This window comes from Carcharhinus amblyrhynchos, chromosome 28, assembly GCF_965287045.1.
Source record: "Carcharhinus amblyrhynchos chromosome 28, sCarAmb.v2.hapA, whole genome shotgun sequence".
Lineage (NCBI taxonomy): Eukaryota > Metazoa > Chordata > Chondrichthyes > Carcharhiniformes > Carcharhinidae > Carcharhinus > Carcharhinus amblyrhynchos.
The window spans coordinates 23,357,681-23,371,560 of record NC_137351.1 but is presented as its reverse complement, the minus strand read 5'-3'; the positions used below and the strand labels follow the sequence as shown (position 1 = coordinate 23,371,560).

General features: G+C 39.9%; 1 protein-coding gene across 1 annotated transcript in view; it reads left to right on the top strand.

Moving 5' to 3' along the window:
• Positions 1-13,374, top strand: part of lysmd4 (LysM, putative peptidoglycan-binding, domain containing 4) — a 33,931-nt gene extending 20,557 nt beyond the window's left edge. Inside the window, exons 2-3 of the mRNA XM_080214291.1 lie at positions 6,525-6,811; positions 9,676-13,374. Coding sequence (XP_080070417.1) covers positions 6,536-6,811; positions 9,676-10,248 — 849 coding nt within the window. The 5' untranslated portion in view covers positions 6,525-6,535 and the 3' untranslated portion in view covers positions 10,249-13,374. The remainder of the gene's footprint in view (positions 1-6,524; positions 6,812-9,675) is intronic.
• The last annotated feature ends 506 nt before the right edge of the window (positions 13,375-13,880 follow it).

The following is a 13,880-nucleotide window of genomic DNA, read 5'->3' as shown; positions in this document are numbered from 1 at the left end:
GGACCAGAACAGCTTTGAGATAAATTGAGTCGAAGCTGCTGAAGAGAAATGAGCAGAAGGTGCATGTGACACGCAAAGTGTTGAATGTAGATCTCTCGATGTGGCAAGGACAATGGTTTTAGTAGCAATGCATATTTAAGAGATATCTGTAATCTTGGATTGATTCAAAAAGGGTAGAATTTTAATGAGCATCCACATAGAAACAGGTTGAGTCCAGTGTTATAAATGTCCTAAAATACAATTTACTGATTTGAAATAGTCAGTCAAAATCAATACATAGGATTTAGAAGAAATGCCATTTTTCATGAAGTACATTTTTTTTCCTCAAGAAGTAAAAGTTTCAACTTCTGAATTTTTGATTTGTTTGGTGATAGGGAGGTAGAAGGAGGAGGCATCATATTCCTGAAATTTGCCTCCAAAGCAATTTAAAGAATCATAGAATTGCTACAGTGCAGAGGGAGGCCATTCAGCTCTTTGATTCTGCACCGGAAACAATCCCACCCTGGTCCTGTCCCTGTGACCCATGTATTTAACTTCATAACCCCCCTGACACTAAGGGGCAGTTTAGCATGGTCAATGCACCTAACCTGCGCATCTTTGGACTACGGGAGGAAACTACAGCACCCTGAGGAAACCCACACAGACACACGGAGAACGTGCAGGCGCCGCACAGACAGGCCCCTGGTGCTGAGAGGCAGGTGCTAACCACTGTGCTGGAAAGACTAAATGCCAACACTCCATCCATTATACGTGTTGAGTTTGGAGTTCACTGACTGTAAGGTAGGCAAATGCAGCAACTATTTTGTGCACAGCATCATCCCAAAAGCACTCCTGACATATGCCTTGCAGATGGGAGCCAGGTGAGTAAGATATTCTCCACTTGATGATGAAAGCATCTCTAATAGGATCAACACTTGGCATCCCACTCAGCACCTCCAACATCCCATTCCTGTACCATTGCCACCCAATGTACCTCGATGTACTGCAATAACTCAATCGTCTCAATTCCATAAAAATATAGGAAATAAGACCTGGAGTAGGGCAACAAATGCTTGGAACACCACGACCTGTGTGTTCCCTTCCAATCCACGTGCACTCCTTACTTGGAGCTATATTGTAGTTCCTTCACTGTTGTTGGGTCAAAATCTTGGAACTCTCTCCCTAACAGTACTCTGGGTGTATCTACACCAGAGGTACTGAAGCGGTTCATGAAGGTGGCTCACCACCACCGTCTCAAGGGCTTGGCAAAAAAAATGTTGGCGGCACCCACATCCTGAGAGAGAGAATACACGTAAAAAAAAATTACAAATCACGTAAAAAAAAAATTACAAATGGGACTTTGGCAATTGCATGAAAATGTGAACCAAGATGTGCTCACCATGATTATTGAAAACCATAACCTCTGATCAGGTAACAAGAATGTTACTGATGTGTCATGTAACATTTTACTATAATGGGAAGCCCCAAAGACTGATAAAGAGTGCAAAAGATATATGACTTCTTATTTGCTATCAGTGCCTGGTTGATTTTGGCTATGCTACTGGAGATTTTAACAATTAGGTAACTGGGTGTGGTGGATCTTGTTCAAGTGGATATTGTGTAATTGTTTAGGCGGAGATGTTTATGGAGATGTTGGCAGCAGTTTAGGAATGGGGAATAAGGATTACATTTCAAATAATTCCCTTCTGTTAACAAAGTAGTCTTTCTCATCAACACTCCCCAACCCCAGCTTTCTTTGAAAGATGTACATCAGTGTATGCAAAATTTTGTATGAAATAACCTTGGTCATAGGCTAAAGGGATGACCTGAAGCAAACATTAATTTTTAACTGTTGACTGCAATAGTAGAGATTTCTCCCTGACTCTTAAGTTAGGGTGGCATGGTGGCACAGTGGATAGCACTGCTGCCTCACAATGCCAGAAATCCGGGTTCAATTCCCAGCTTGGGTCACTGTTTGTGCAGAGTCTGCATGTTCTCCCCACCTCTGCATGGGTTTCCTCCAGGTGCTCCGGTTTCCTCCCACTGTCCGAAAGACGTGCCAGTTAGGTGGCCGTGCTAAATTCTCCCTCAGTGAACCCGAACAGGCGCTGGAGTATGGCGACAGAGTAATTTTCACAATAACTTCATTGCAATGTTAATGTAAAACTACTTGTGACACTAATAAATAAACTTTAATTATTCAAGCCATTGGTGGCAGTTCACCCAGGATGAGGCTAGCCCATTGCACTTTGGGTGTGCTGACGCCTGCGATGTCCCCAAATGTGGGATACTTGACTGCAAGATTTATGGCATCAGCTGTTCAGAAATAAGGATGTCGCCATGTTCCCAAAATAACCATTGGAATTAATACCGATTACAGTTCGGCTTCAGTCAACAAAGTACAGAAATTTAATAATTAACACCAAACTATTTTTAGTTCCCTATTCCAGGGCATGGAGGGTTGAAACATTTTCTAAAAGCCTAATTTCTGCATTAACCACCAATAACAATCAGTCTTCTCCAACGTGCTGAATGAGGCAATTTTGACTGATCTGTCGTAACTTATGATAATGAAGTGCTCACAGATGGGGAAAAAAATCTTCAAATTGAGAATCTGATTTCAAACATGTAAAATAACCTTGGTATCTATGCTCTATACTGTCTGAGAATGACAATCGAACTGTTCCTGTAATGTCAGTTAACAGCAGCAAAATACTTGCTTGCACATGTGACCTTGATTTGTGACTTTTCTCAATTTTTACACCATAGAAAATTCAGCAATAAGCTGATTTCATATATACACCAATATATGAAGATTTCACTATTGCCCGATTTTTATCTGCTATACCACACCAGGTTCCACTGGTCTGTCATTCCCATTTTCATTGACTTGTGTTGACTATTTGCTGCCAGTTCCTCAGATTTAAAATTCGTATTGTTATTAAATTGTTCTGCGGCCTCACTCCCCCTAACACTGTAACTTAGTCTAGACAACCCCTCCACATCTCCCCTCCGTGCAACACCACACCACTGCACCCCCCCCCCCCCCCCCCCCCCCCGCAATAAGATATCTCCCTCCTGTTTCTAAGTATAGCCTTCTGTTGTCCTGTCATTAGTAGGGGTACCTACTTTCGACTCCGCTGTTCCTCTTCAAAACCCAACTCTTCAATCAAGCTGTAAGAACCACCACCCAAATCCCTCTACATTTTGGCTTGGTGCCTTTTTCCCCATGTCTCTATGAAATATCTTGGGACATTTATCTGTGTTAAATTTGCCATATAAATGAAGTTGCTGTTATTGCAGTCTGACTAAGTTAGTTACGTAAACTCTCCCCATTTAGTAAAAAGTTCCACAGCTGCAACTCAAACTTGTAAAGTCTGGTGGACTACCCTAAAGAAATAGTGCTTTCCCAAGTAAATAGCAAAGCTAATAGAAAACTTTATCCTACATGTAAAAATGTTAGTTATTGCTGTATGTTAAACCTGTTTTCCAATCCTAAATGCAGTTTGACTATTCCTGTGGGTTTTACTGCCCATCATACAATGTGCACAATATTCTGTGTTACAAAATAAGCATTTCAAAACTATGAATAGACAATAACTTCATTTAAAGACTCCCTGGAGATGTATAAACAAAGAAAAGCTACACATTATATGTTGGTCGTGACTTCCTGATAGGCTGTGTAGATTTCCATATTTGCATTTTAGAAGGAACTTGTTAACTCATTGTGTAATAATAGTCATAAATTATACTCTGTACGTAGCTGGATGCTTAAATAAAGGGATGCATGATTTAAAAGTTAATTTCACAATAACATAGTCCCAACCAACGAACAAAGAAAATTACAGCACAGGAACAGGCCCTTCAGCCTGCCAAGCCTGCGCCAATCATGCTGCCGGTCTTAACTAAGACTCCCCACCCTTCTATTCCCAACCTATTCACGTATTTGTCAAGACACCCCTTAAAAGTCAGTACTGTATCCGCTCCCACTACCTCCTCCGGCAACGAGTTCTAGGCACTCACCATCTGCGTAACAAAAAAAAAATCTGCCTCGTACAACTACTTTAAACCTTGCCTCTCGCACCTTAAACCTGCGCTTATCCTTTCCTTTGAATGAGACACTAAATTAAAGACATGTGACCCAGTCTTTCAAATGGGTGTTAAAGATTCCATGATATATTTTTTAACTGTACCAGCATTTTTGCCTCTAGAAATATTCTGAAGAATAGCTGGTTGATTCACCTCTATAGTGTGCACAGTTTCTGCCATGTTTGCTTATGTAACTGCAGTCATTACACTTCACAATAATTGATTATCATCTCAGAGCTGTTTTATGTACAGAGTGTTCTAGCTTTTTTTAAGCTCAATATCTTTGCACAAGATACAAAAGTCTGAGGTCAGGTACCAATCGACTCAAGAACAGCTTCTTCCCTGCTGCTGTCAGACTTTTGAATGGACTTACCTTGCATTAAGTTCATCTTTCTCTACACCCTGGCTATGACTGTAACACGACATTCTGCACTCTTTTCTTTCCTTCTCTATGAATGGTATGCTTTGTCTGTAAAACATGCAAGAAACAATACTTTTCACTGTATGGTAATACATGTGATAATAAATCAACGTAAAGTGGTAATTTTTGACATCTGATCCTACTGGTATTTATTTTTACGCTTTCTCTTGCTTTTAATTGATACATTTAGTTATAGGTGATTTTGCTTCACTTGTCGAAGGAACCAGGTCAGAGTTGGAACACGAGGGTGACGTAAGATAATCGGTAAACCTGGAAGTAAAATATCAGTGAAGAGTACCTGTACTGGTGGTGTCATTTCAGTTACAGGAATATATGCTATTCATTAGAACATGGGTAACAATTTATGAGGAGTTATTTGAAGCCTGTGAAAGTGTTTTAACTCTTGTATTGGGATTGTGATGTTAGTGACAATTGTTCTCCTGTCAACTTCGTTGCCTTATGCTCTTCTGTGACGCTAAAACTGTATAATCTAAATTGTCATGAATACAAAAAGAAAGTTTGCAGTAACACACTGCAAGTGGTAATGTGATATTACTGAATTATATTTCCACTGTTATTAACACTCTTTAGACCTCCAAAAGTAAATGCTTCCACTTATTCCATATTAAGACATTGGTGTAGTTTAACAAATTTCAGGGAACCAAGATTTTAGTTTGGATCCAAGAACGAGGGACTTGGTTTGATTAAATCTCATTTATGTAACTTGGAAACCGGTTACTTATAAACTTTTGAGAAATGTATTAATATTTTTAGAATTTGTATCTTGTATTAATAGTTCAACTACATTATAAATTCTGATATGCTTACTGTACTAATGTTTCAATATTGACATTTCTTTTGAATATCACTCTTCATCACCATCCTCTGTACAGTCTTCTTCCCTATTTTAGCTATCCATTATTTTGTTACAATTCAGTCCATTATTTTCAAAAGTTAATTGCACACTTGGGTGCAGGCGGCCATTTTCCTGCACTTGACTTCCCTTCTCTCCAAGGTCCTCCATTATTTTTCCATGGTTTGCCACATCAACTTGGCCTTTCCATGCCAACCCTTATTCACGTTGAAGCTTAAACGTTCATTTTCCTATCAACAATCTCCTTATGCAAGCTAGGATAACCACAACCCACATCCTTGTTTTGCAAGGATGTAGATTTTAATTGACAAAGGCTTTTAACCCTTCCCATGTCATTCAGTTGTTACAGAAGCTGATTTCTGATTTGTGTACTGCAGTGATTCATAACAAACAGGTATATATCACATATTCAAAAGCTCCACCAGCAGCTCACCAGCCTGGCTGCAACTTGGAAGATGGCACAACAGAATCAAATTTGGCAATTTTGCAAGCTATTATTGGAATAAATTTAGCACAAAGCATACAATATAAACAAAGTTTGAAAAGGGGTAAAAGGAATTTTGAACATCCCTACATTCCCAAAGATCTCTGTTTTGCCTGTACTGTATTAACAATGAGATAAATTTGAAATAGCTTTGCCAGTTCCTGATAACCCCTTGATTTTTGAATTCTGGTATTTATGTTAGTTTAAAAATGAAACAAGAGAATGCCTCTGAGTTCTGTATTCGTACAATATTGTAGTCAAGTACAACTGCCTATGTTCACGTTATTACACAAAACTAAACTTCCTTACTCTTGGCGCACTTTGGGTAGCGCCCCTGTCTCTGAGTCAGAAGCTCCGGGTTCAATTCCACCCAAGGACTTGATGGCCAAAGAGGGTGCATTCATAACGTGGCCAAACAGGTTGAGTGTCAACCTGCAAAACCTTCCAAACATGCTAATGACAGGTGGTAAGAGTGGAAGAAACCCCTGGTCAGCAAACTTGATATGGAATAGCGCCCAGCGTCAGACCAGCGAGCTGTTCCGAGAATTACTAGCTGTGGAAACAGATCTGCCTTAAAGCACCACGAGGTGCAAGAAGAGAATTGGAAATAGAAGCTTGCAGTTCAGAATACAAGATTTACTTGAATAAACACAAGATTTAATTTTTGTTTCTTACAGGTATCAATAGTATGATGAGACTGAAAGATGGGCAGACAAGATCCTTCCAGGCACCTGTAGACATTCATGCTTCACAAGATGGCCAAACTTATCTATTTGGAAGTGATACAGCAACATCCGATGAGTCGTCTGACGAAGACAAGGAAAGAATTGAACTGCGGCCCAGAGGTCGAGAGTGTCAGTGGCCCAATGTCACTGAGGGCAAGTCCCGCAATACAGTGTTTCTTGTTCGAAAGGTTGTTGACGGTGACAACCTTAATACTTTTGCTTTGCAGTATGGCTGTTCGGTAAGTGCAAGTCAGCCAGAACTTCGCAATCTGATTGCACGCAAGCAAGATAATCTCCTTTTTATAGGTCACAGTCACAATGAAAGCGTTTTATAATTGGGTCAAATAACATTAGCCATCTAACCGCTGGTCATTTACCTGTGTACTTTGCAATCTTTCTGTCCCTTTTAAGCTCCTTCATTGCCACACTGCTGTTTCACTGATGTAACTGTCGGTCTGTCTTGGCGTGGATATGCCGGCATTGGACTGGGGTAAACACAGTAAAAAGTCTGACGACACCAGGTTCAAGTCCAACCGATTTATTTGATAGTAACCTCACCAGCTTTCGAGGTTTCCCTCTTCTTCAGGTGAATGGAGAGTTCTGGCCTCAGACAGAGCGTATAAAGCACAGACAGGTTACACATTACTGATTAGGATGCGAATCTTTACACCTAACCTGCTGTTCGAGTCCTAAAGTGGCCGACAACGTGAGTGGAAGGAGCTCTGATCACAGGTTAAAGAGATGTGTATTGTCTCCAGACAGTACAGTAAGTGAGGTTTTGCAAACCCAGGTAAGTCACGGGGGTTACAGTGTGACATGAACCCAAGATCCCTGTTGAGACCGTCCTCGCGTGTGTGGAACTCGGCTATCAGTCTCTGCTCAGCGACTCTGTGCTGTCGTGTGTTGCGAAGGCCGCCTTGGAGAACGCTTACCTGAAGGTCAGAGGACAGCGCAGAGTCGCTGAGCAGAGACTGATAGCCAAGTTCCGCACACGTGAGGACGGTCTCAACAGGGATCTTGGGTTCATGTCGCACTATCTGTAACCCCCGTGACTTGCCTGGGTTTGCAAAACCTCACTTACTGTACTGTCTGGAGACAATACACACCTCTTTAACCTGTGATCAGAGCTCCTTCCACTCACATTGTCGGCCACTTTAGGACTCGAACAGCAGGTTAAGTGTAAAGATTCGCATCCTAATCAGTAATGTGTAAACTGTCTGTGCTTTATACACTCCGTCTGAGGCCAGAACTCTCCATTCACCTGAAGAGGAGGGAAACCTCGAAAGCTGGTGAGGTTACGATCAAATAAATCAGTTGGACTTAAACCTGGTGTTGTCAGACTTTTTACTGGGTCTCTCTTGGCAGCAGGAATCATCCAAGTAATAAAACCTTCTTTAAGAAAAATGGGTCTGGGTTCTGTGGGTCTCATTGGGATGAGCAGAAGTCCTGTTTGCCACTTTATGGAAAGTCCACCCTAAAATACCTCTTTCCTATTATTCTTCTCAGTTTACTTTAAACTTGTATATTATCCACTTAATAGGTCTTACCCAGGAGGTGTTCATTCACTTTGTTACAGCTTAATTGATTGCAAAACACTTTGGGCATCCTGAGGTAGTGTAAGGTGCTAAATAAATGCAAGCTGTTTCCTCCTATTAATACTTTTAAACAAGTTTAGTTTATAATCTTCTCACAGACACAGATTGTACAATACAACCCGCCTTCAGTGCGGAAGGGAGTTCCTGCTGTGTGCTTTACCACTCCTGCTACCGGTGCAAGAAGTGTGCTGATGTACTTGTGGAGTGATCAGGAAGCTCTGTCAGAATTTCTTTTATTCCTGCTGAGGTGACGTTCTGTATTTCAGACATTTGCACTTAGTTTGTTGGCTGGGACCTGATGCTAGTTGAAATGGCAATTACTGAGAGTTAAGTAGAGGCTTACTGAAAATATTCTTTTATGATAGACTTGCAATTAATTAGCTCAGAAAGAATGAGGTTGTGGCTTGTGTATATGATATAAGCCCCTGAAGGGGAATTCTTATAGATTTTGCAACATTGTCTTAACTCATCAATTTGAAAATGAGAAGATCTCCAGTGTTTTAATGAAAACCTAGATATTGTGCCTTTGTATGATTGTGCCAAAATGAGACTTGGACCCAGAGACTCTTAATTTTTGTTTGCAGATAGGGTTTAGACAGCAGTGTTCTTTAAAGTTTATTTATGCTGTCCCCACGATGCACATGTGGTATTAGTCCCATAACAAGGCCTACATCCTACCTTCCGGGGTTAACAGGAACGTTGCTTTGACACCCTTCAAGGTGTGATGTCTTTTATATAAAGTCTCCCCATCATTAAAACATGGGCTCATTACTGGCTGTCAAAGATGAAGACTGCTAAGAGATTTAGTTTTGCTGAGCCTTATGGCGGAGTTCTAAACTTTCTTTATTGACTGTCCAAATAATTGGTAACACCCTCTTCTGTGTAATTTGAAATCTCTCTAGAGTTGACTTTTCTGCTGTTTTCCCAACCTTCCCGATGGGGAAGTGCAGAACTAGGGATCACGGCCTGAGAATAAAGGGCGAGCCATTCAATACTGAGATGAGGAAGAACTCCTTCACTCAGAGTTGTGAACCTATGGAATTTTCTACCACAGAAAGCTGTTGGGATCAGTTTGGTAGCTACGTTCAAGAGGGAACATATCTATGTGGTCCTTGCGGCTAAAGGGATCAAGGGGTATGGAGGGAAAGCGGGATTGGGATGCTGAAAGTACATGATCAGCCATGATAAATATTGAATGATGGTGCAACTCGATGGGCCAAATGGCCTACTCCTGTATTTATTTTCTGTATCTATCCTGTCTGTGCCAGATGAGTCTTGGCCTGATTAACTTTATTCTTCCACTTTAAAGTTTCAAAGGCAAAACAAAATTCACCTATTTTAAAGGCTTAATTATGTGCCAAATAGGATTTATTTTTACATTTCCAAGCTGGAAAAACTACTGTCCTAAAAACTTTCAATGAATTATGAACCTTGCGTTGAAAAATTGGAGTTAGGTTTCCAAAAATACTTCATTGGATTAACAGAAACTTTTATTTGCTTGCAATTAGGTTGCAGACCTCAAAAGAGTGAACCACCTCATTAGAGAGCAAGACTTCTTTGCCTTAAAAACAATAAAAATTCCTGTGAAAAAGCACAGTTTATTGACAGAAGGACACAAAGAGGCAAAACGGCAACAGGCTGTCTCTAGAAATAACAGAACCTCTCCACTTGTGGATGGCTGTGCTGCGGCAGATCAAGGAGCAAATGAGAACAAGTTGAGTGAATATTTTGAGGAAATTGACAAGGATATTGAGAAAATCATTCAGTCTACAGATCAATGTAAAGATCGCTTGGAAGAAGTGGTTTATTGTCAAACCCCCAACGGATTTAACCCGACCCCGTTATCGCCAAAGGATGTACATCATGGTGCCGATTGGGGTATTCGGTGGTGGAATGCTGTGGTAATCATGCTTTTAGTGGGTATTATTGTCCCAATATTCTATGTGGTGTACTTCAAAATTCAAGAGACTGATAATGCTGTGGACCCAACAGCTCCTCTAATGGCTGGCACAACAATAAGGACAAACGGCACTATCTCAACCACGGTGCAATCCAGAATTGAAACACTTTCAAATGGGTGAATGCGACGGACTTAATTATACGTTAACTTTTTTCATCGGGTAACTGTACACAGTTACTGGCTGGAACATTTGAAGTCATTGGTTTTGGATCAGTACAGATGGCATGCCTGTACCAGTGCAGGGATGTGTATTCCATTGTTAGACCTTTACTGTGACACTGGAGTTGTTTTGTACAGATCCAGTGTATGTCCTAAACTAAAGTTTGTATCTCCGTATCATTTCCTAATAGCAATTCTTTGCAGTACCCCTACAGGGCATTTATTTACTCATGATAGTTTTGTAAAATCCTACTGGTAGAGTTTGTGACTAGTTTGTCATGAGTAGCCAAGCAATTTCTTTTTTGCTTCCCTGAAGATTTGATGACTTTTGCTGAATTCAACACTTGTAAACCATGGACTAATCAAACAAAGTGCAATTGATAGTGACAGCTGTGCCTCTGCTAGTACTCTGGAGAATTATGGAAGTACTTAATGGATGAGAACAGAATTAAGTTAATGTCACACATTTTACAGTGGATCCCAGTGCCAAATAATAGCAGCTCTCTAGTTTTGTACCTACAATTTTCAGTGTTTAAATCTTGAAATATTTTTAGTGACATGAGCTGATTTACAGTAGTACTAGATTGAGTACATTGTGTTTGAAAATTGATGCTAGCTGACCAGTACATAACTATTCCACTTTCATGTGCCAGTCACGTCCAGAAAGGTTGTTCGCATTGTTCATGACTTAATGTTCAGCTGGCATCGTACGGAGCCTTCATTTTGTCATACTGGCTATTGATTTTTGATTCTGGTTCATTCTGTTTGGAGAGATGATGCATGTTTTCTGTTTTCCCTTGATTGATTAACTTTAAATCTGGATCGTGTGGGTACGAACTGCAGAGATCCAAGCAGAAATGATTTGTCATCTGCTGTGGCGAAAGAAGTAAACTATTAATCTAATTTTAAGTATTCCAAAAAAAAAGGCTGCATGCAAAAATTGATGCCTGAGATAATTGGCAGTAAGAATTAGAGCATGAAGAAAGAAAATTGGCATTTGGAAAAATTCTCATAAGTAACTTCATAACACTGCATCCTTTTTTCCTTTGTTTTGTAAGTGGTTAAATAATCTTCCTCCAGTGTTTTCTTCCTTCAATATTTGCACATTATACATTTAAAAATATTGCTTTTGCTTTAAACCGATGTGATTCAGACAGTATTTTTTTTACCTTTTGAGTTTTTGAAGCAGCCAAACATACGTTACATTGTATGACGTTTTGCTAGTTGAAACCTCTCGCTGCTATCTTCTGCTGAGACAGAAGCTTTCAGAATGGTACAACATTTTCCATGGAAGTTACTTGTGTATTAAATCACTAAGAGGTATTTATTTTTGTGCTGAACTTCTGATCTTTGCTGTGTCTATTTTGGTCACAGAATTAGGAGATGTTAATTAAGCAAAGAAATGATAATAGTCCAAGTGAATGCAGGCGGACATCACTTGGCCTGCAGTATATTCAGACGTATTTATCTGTAACCATAAAATGAGTGACAACCAGAATACATTTGATTTTTTAAGCCTGTTCATACAGAGAGGTGATGAATCCCCAGTGACGATTGTTCTGGGGTTTGCAATTAAATAGTCTTTGCACTGAACATGATTTTTTTTTTTAAAAGCAATTCTTTGGAACAAGATATTTTGCCAAAAGACCCACTTAGCAGGCCAGGTGACACAGATCAGTTGACCTCCTGTCAATAGGAGGAGAGCTGCTAGCGATCATAACGGAAGTTATGAACTAATCTGAAATCGTTAACATAAAATGTAAATGGATTAATCAAATTCTTCCAAGGAATTACCAAGCATATGGGCAAAGAGAATGCAGAAGGGGCTGTATGTTTTAACCTTAGGATTTTTTTAATAGAGTGCCACATTAGAGCCCTGTTACAAAGTTTAAGATCTGTGATCAAGGGTAAAGTTGCAGCATATTTAGTGTGGCTGCAGGTTAGAAAGCAGCGAGTAAGAGTAATTGGATTGGCAGCATGCCTCAATGATTTGGCTTAGGACCCCCTCCATGTACACAAGTTTTGACTATGGGTATTTCAAAATTTGCCAATAGTTGTGAATCCCTGAGGGTAAAAAGCTGCAAAAGAGAAATGCACAAAGCTGCAAGAGGGCATAAATGAAAAGTAATGATGCTTTTCAAAACCTTAGGGTATCCTGAAGTGCCAGCGCTTTAGGAATGCGATCACTGTTGTAGTGTAAGGAGCAGATTAAGGAAGCATTTGGAAAATTAAGTTTGTGATGATTTTAAATATGGAGTTTGCAGGGGGGAGAACAAAATTGAAAACCTACCTTCAGTGAGTTCAGGTCAACAAATCCTTTAAATGCAGGATTGGTGCACACTTAGAAACACTAAAAAGCAGACATTAAAATGAGTCAGAGATTCTGGCTTCTGAGAACGGGCATGCTGAATACTAATCCAAGGATATAGTGATGAATCTGTACAGACCTTAGGTTGCAGTTCGAATGTGCCATTTTGGGCACTCAATTATAGAAAAGATTATGAAGCAGTGGAAAGATTGCAATGAAGTTTCATCGGAAAAGCTAAGAGAAAGCTGACAGGAGATATTAAAGAAGTGTTCTGATTTATTCACAGATCCAAGGGAGTAAATACTAAAATATTAATTTTCAATGGTTGGCGAATCAGCAACAATGGGGACATAAATTTGGCATTGTATGAGAGAAATAAGGAAGATGAAAGGACTTTTTTTAAACATACAATGGATTGTTAGACTGGAATGCAATACCAATTAAAGTTAAACAAACCTGACATTTTAAAAGGGAGGCACTTGAAGGGAAATATTAAGGGATATACAACAGGGATGCAAGGTCTGACTGTGTATGTTTGGCATTGAACTGACCCAGGCATGATGGGCTGAATGACCTTCTGCAAAAATTTATGTGGCTTTTATTTAATTCATTCAATTTTAGTTGTGTTGGGGGTGAGGGGGGAAAGGCTCGGATTATCAAGGAAGAGGTTTTTGACAGCAAACATTTATTGTTGACATTACATTGTTAAATCAGTTCCCAAATAACCTTACAGGTAAAAGTGTACCTTTGTTCGAAAAAAAAATAAAATGTTAATATGTCTTCCTGGGTGCTGAGCACTTGATTTGTGTTGATTTTTAATACTTTTATTCCTAGCTTTTGGAATAATTGTTGTTTGGGAGCATGTGTTTCACCCCCATCCTCTCAACTCCCTCTTAAAGCACTCTCACCCGTCCAAAGTGAGATTAGTTCATTTAGCACTTATCAAGGATCAGGCAGGGGCCTTCCTACTTGTTGTGATGCAGCTATAATGTGAAAATAGATATTTATACGATGCTGTGATCAAAACCTCAATTGCTTGGACAGTTAATTAATTTTCTGTACTGCAAAGGATACTCGACTCATCTTGAATTGCATTTAGAAAATTTCACGTGAGGTGATGTATTTACCACTTCAGCCACAGCAGGAGCCCCACCAGTGCTATCCTTACGCTTGCAGAAAGAGAAAGTCAGATCTGGGTTTTTGAGGTACGTCTGCATCTCTCCAGTTAGTCGTGATGTGGAGATGTTGGTGTTGGACTGGGGTAAACGCAGTAAGAAGTCTCTCAA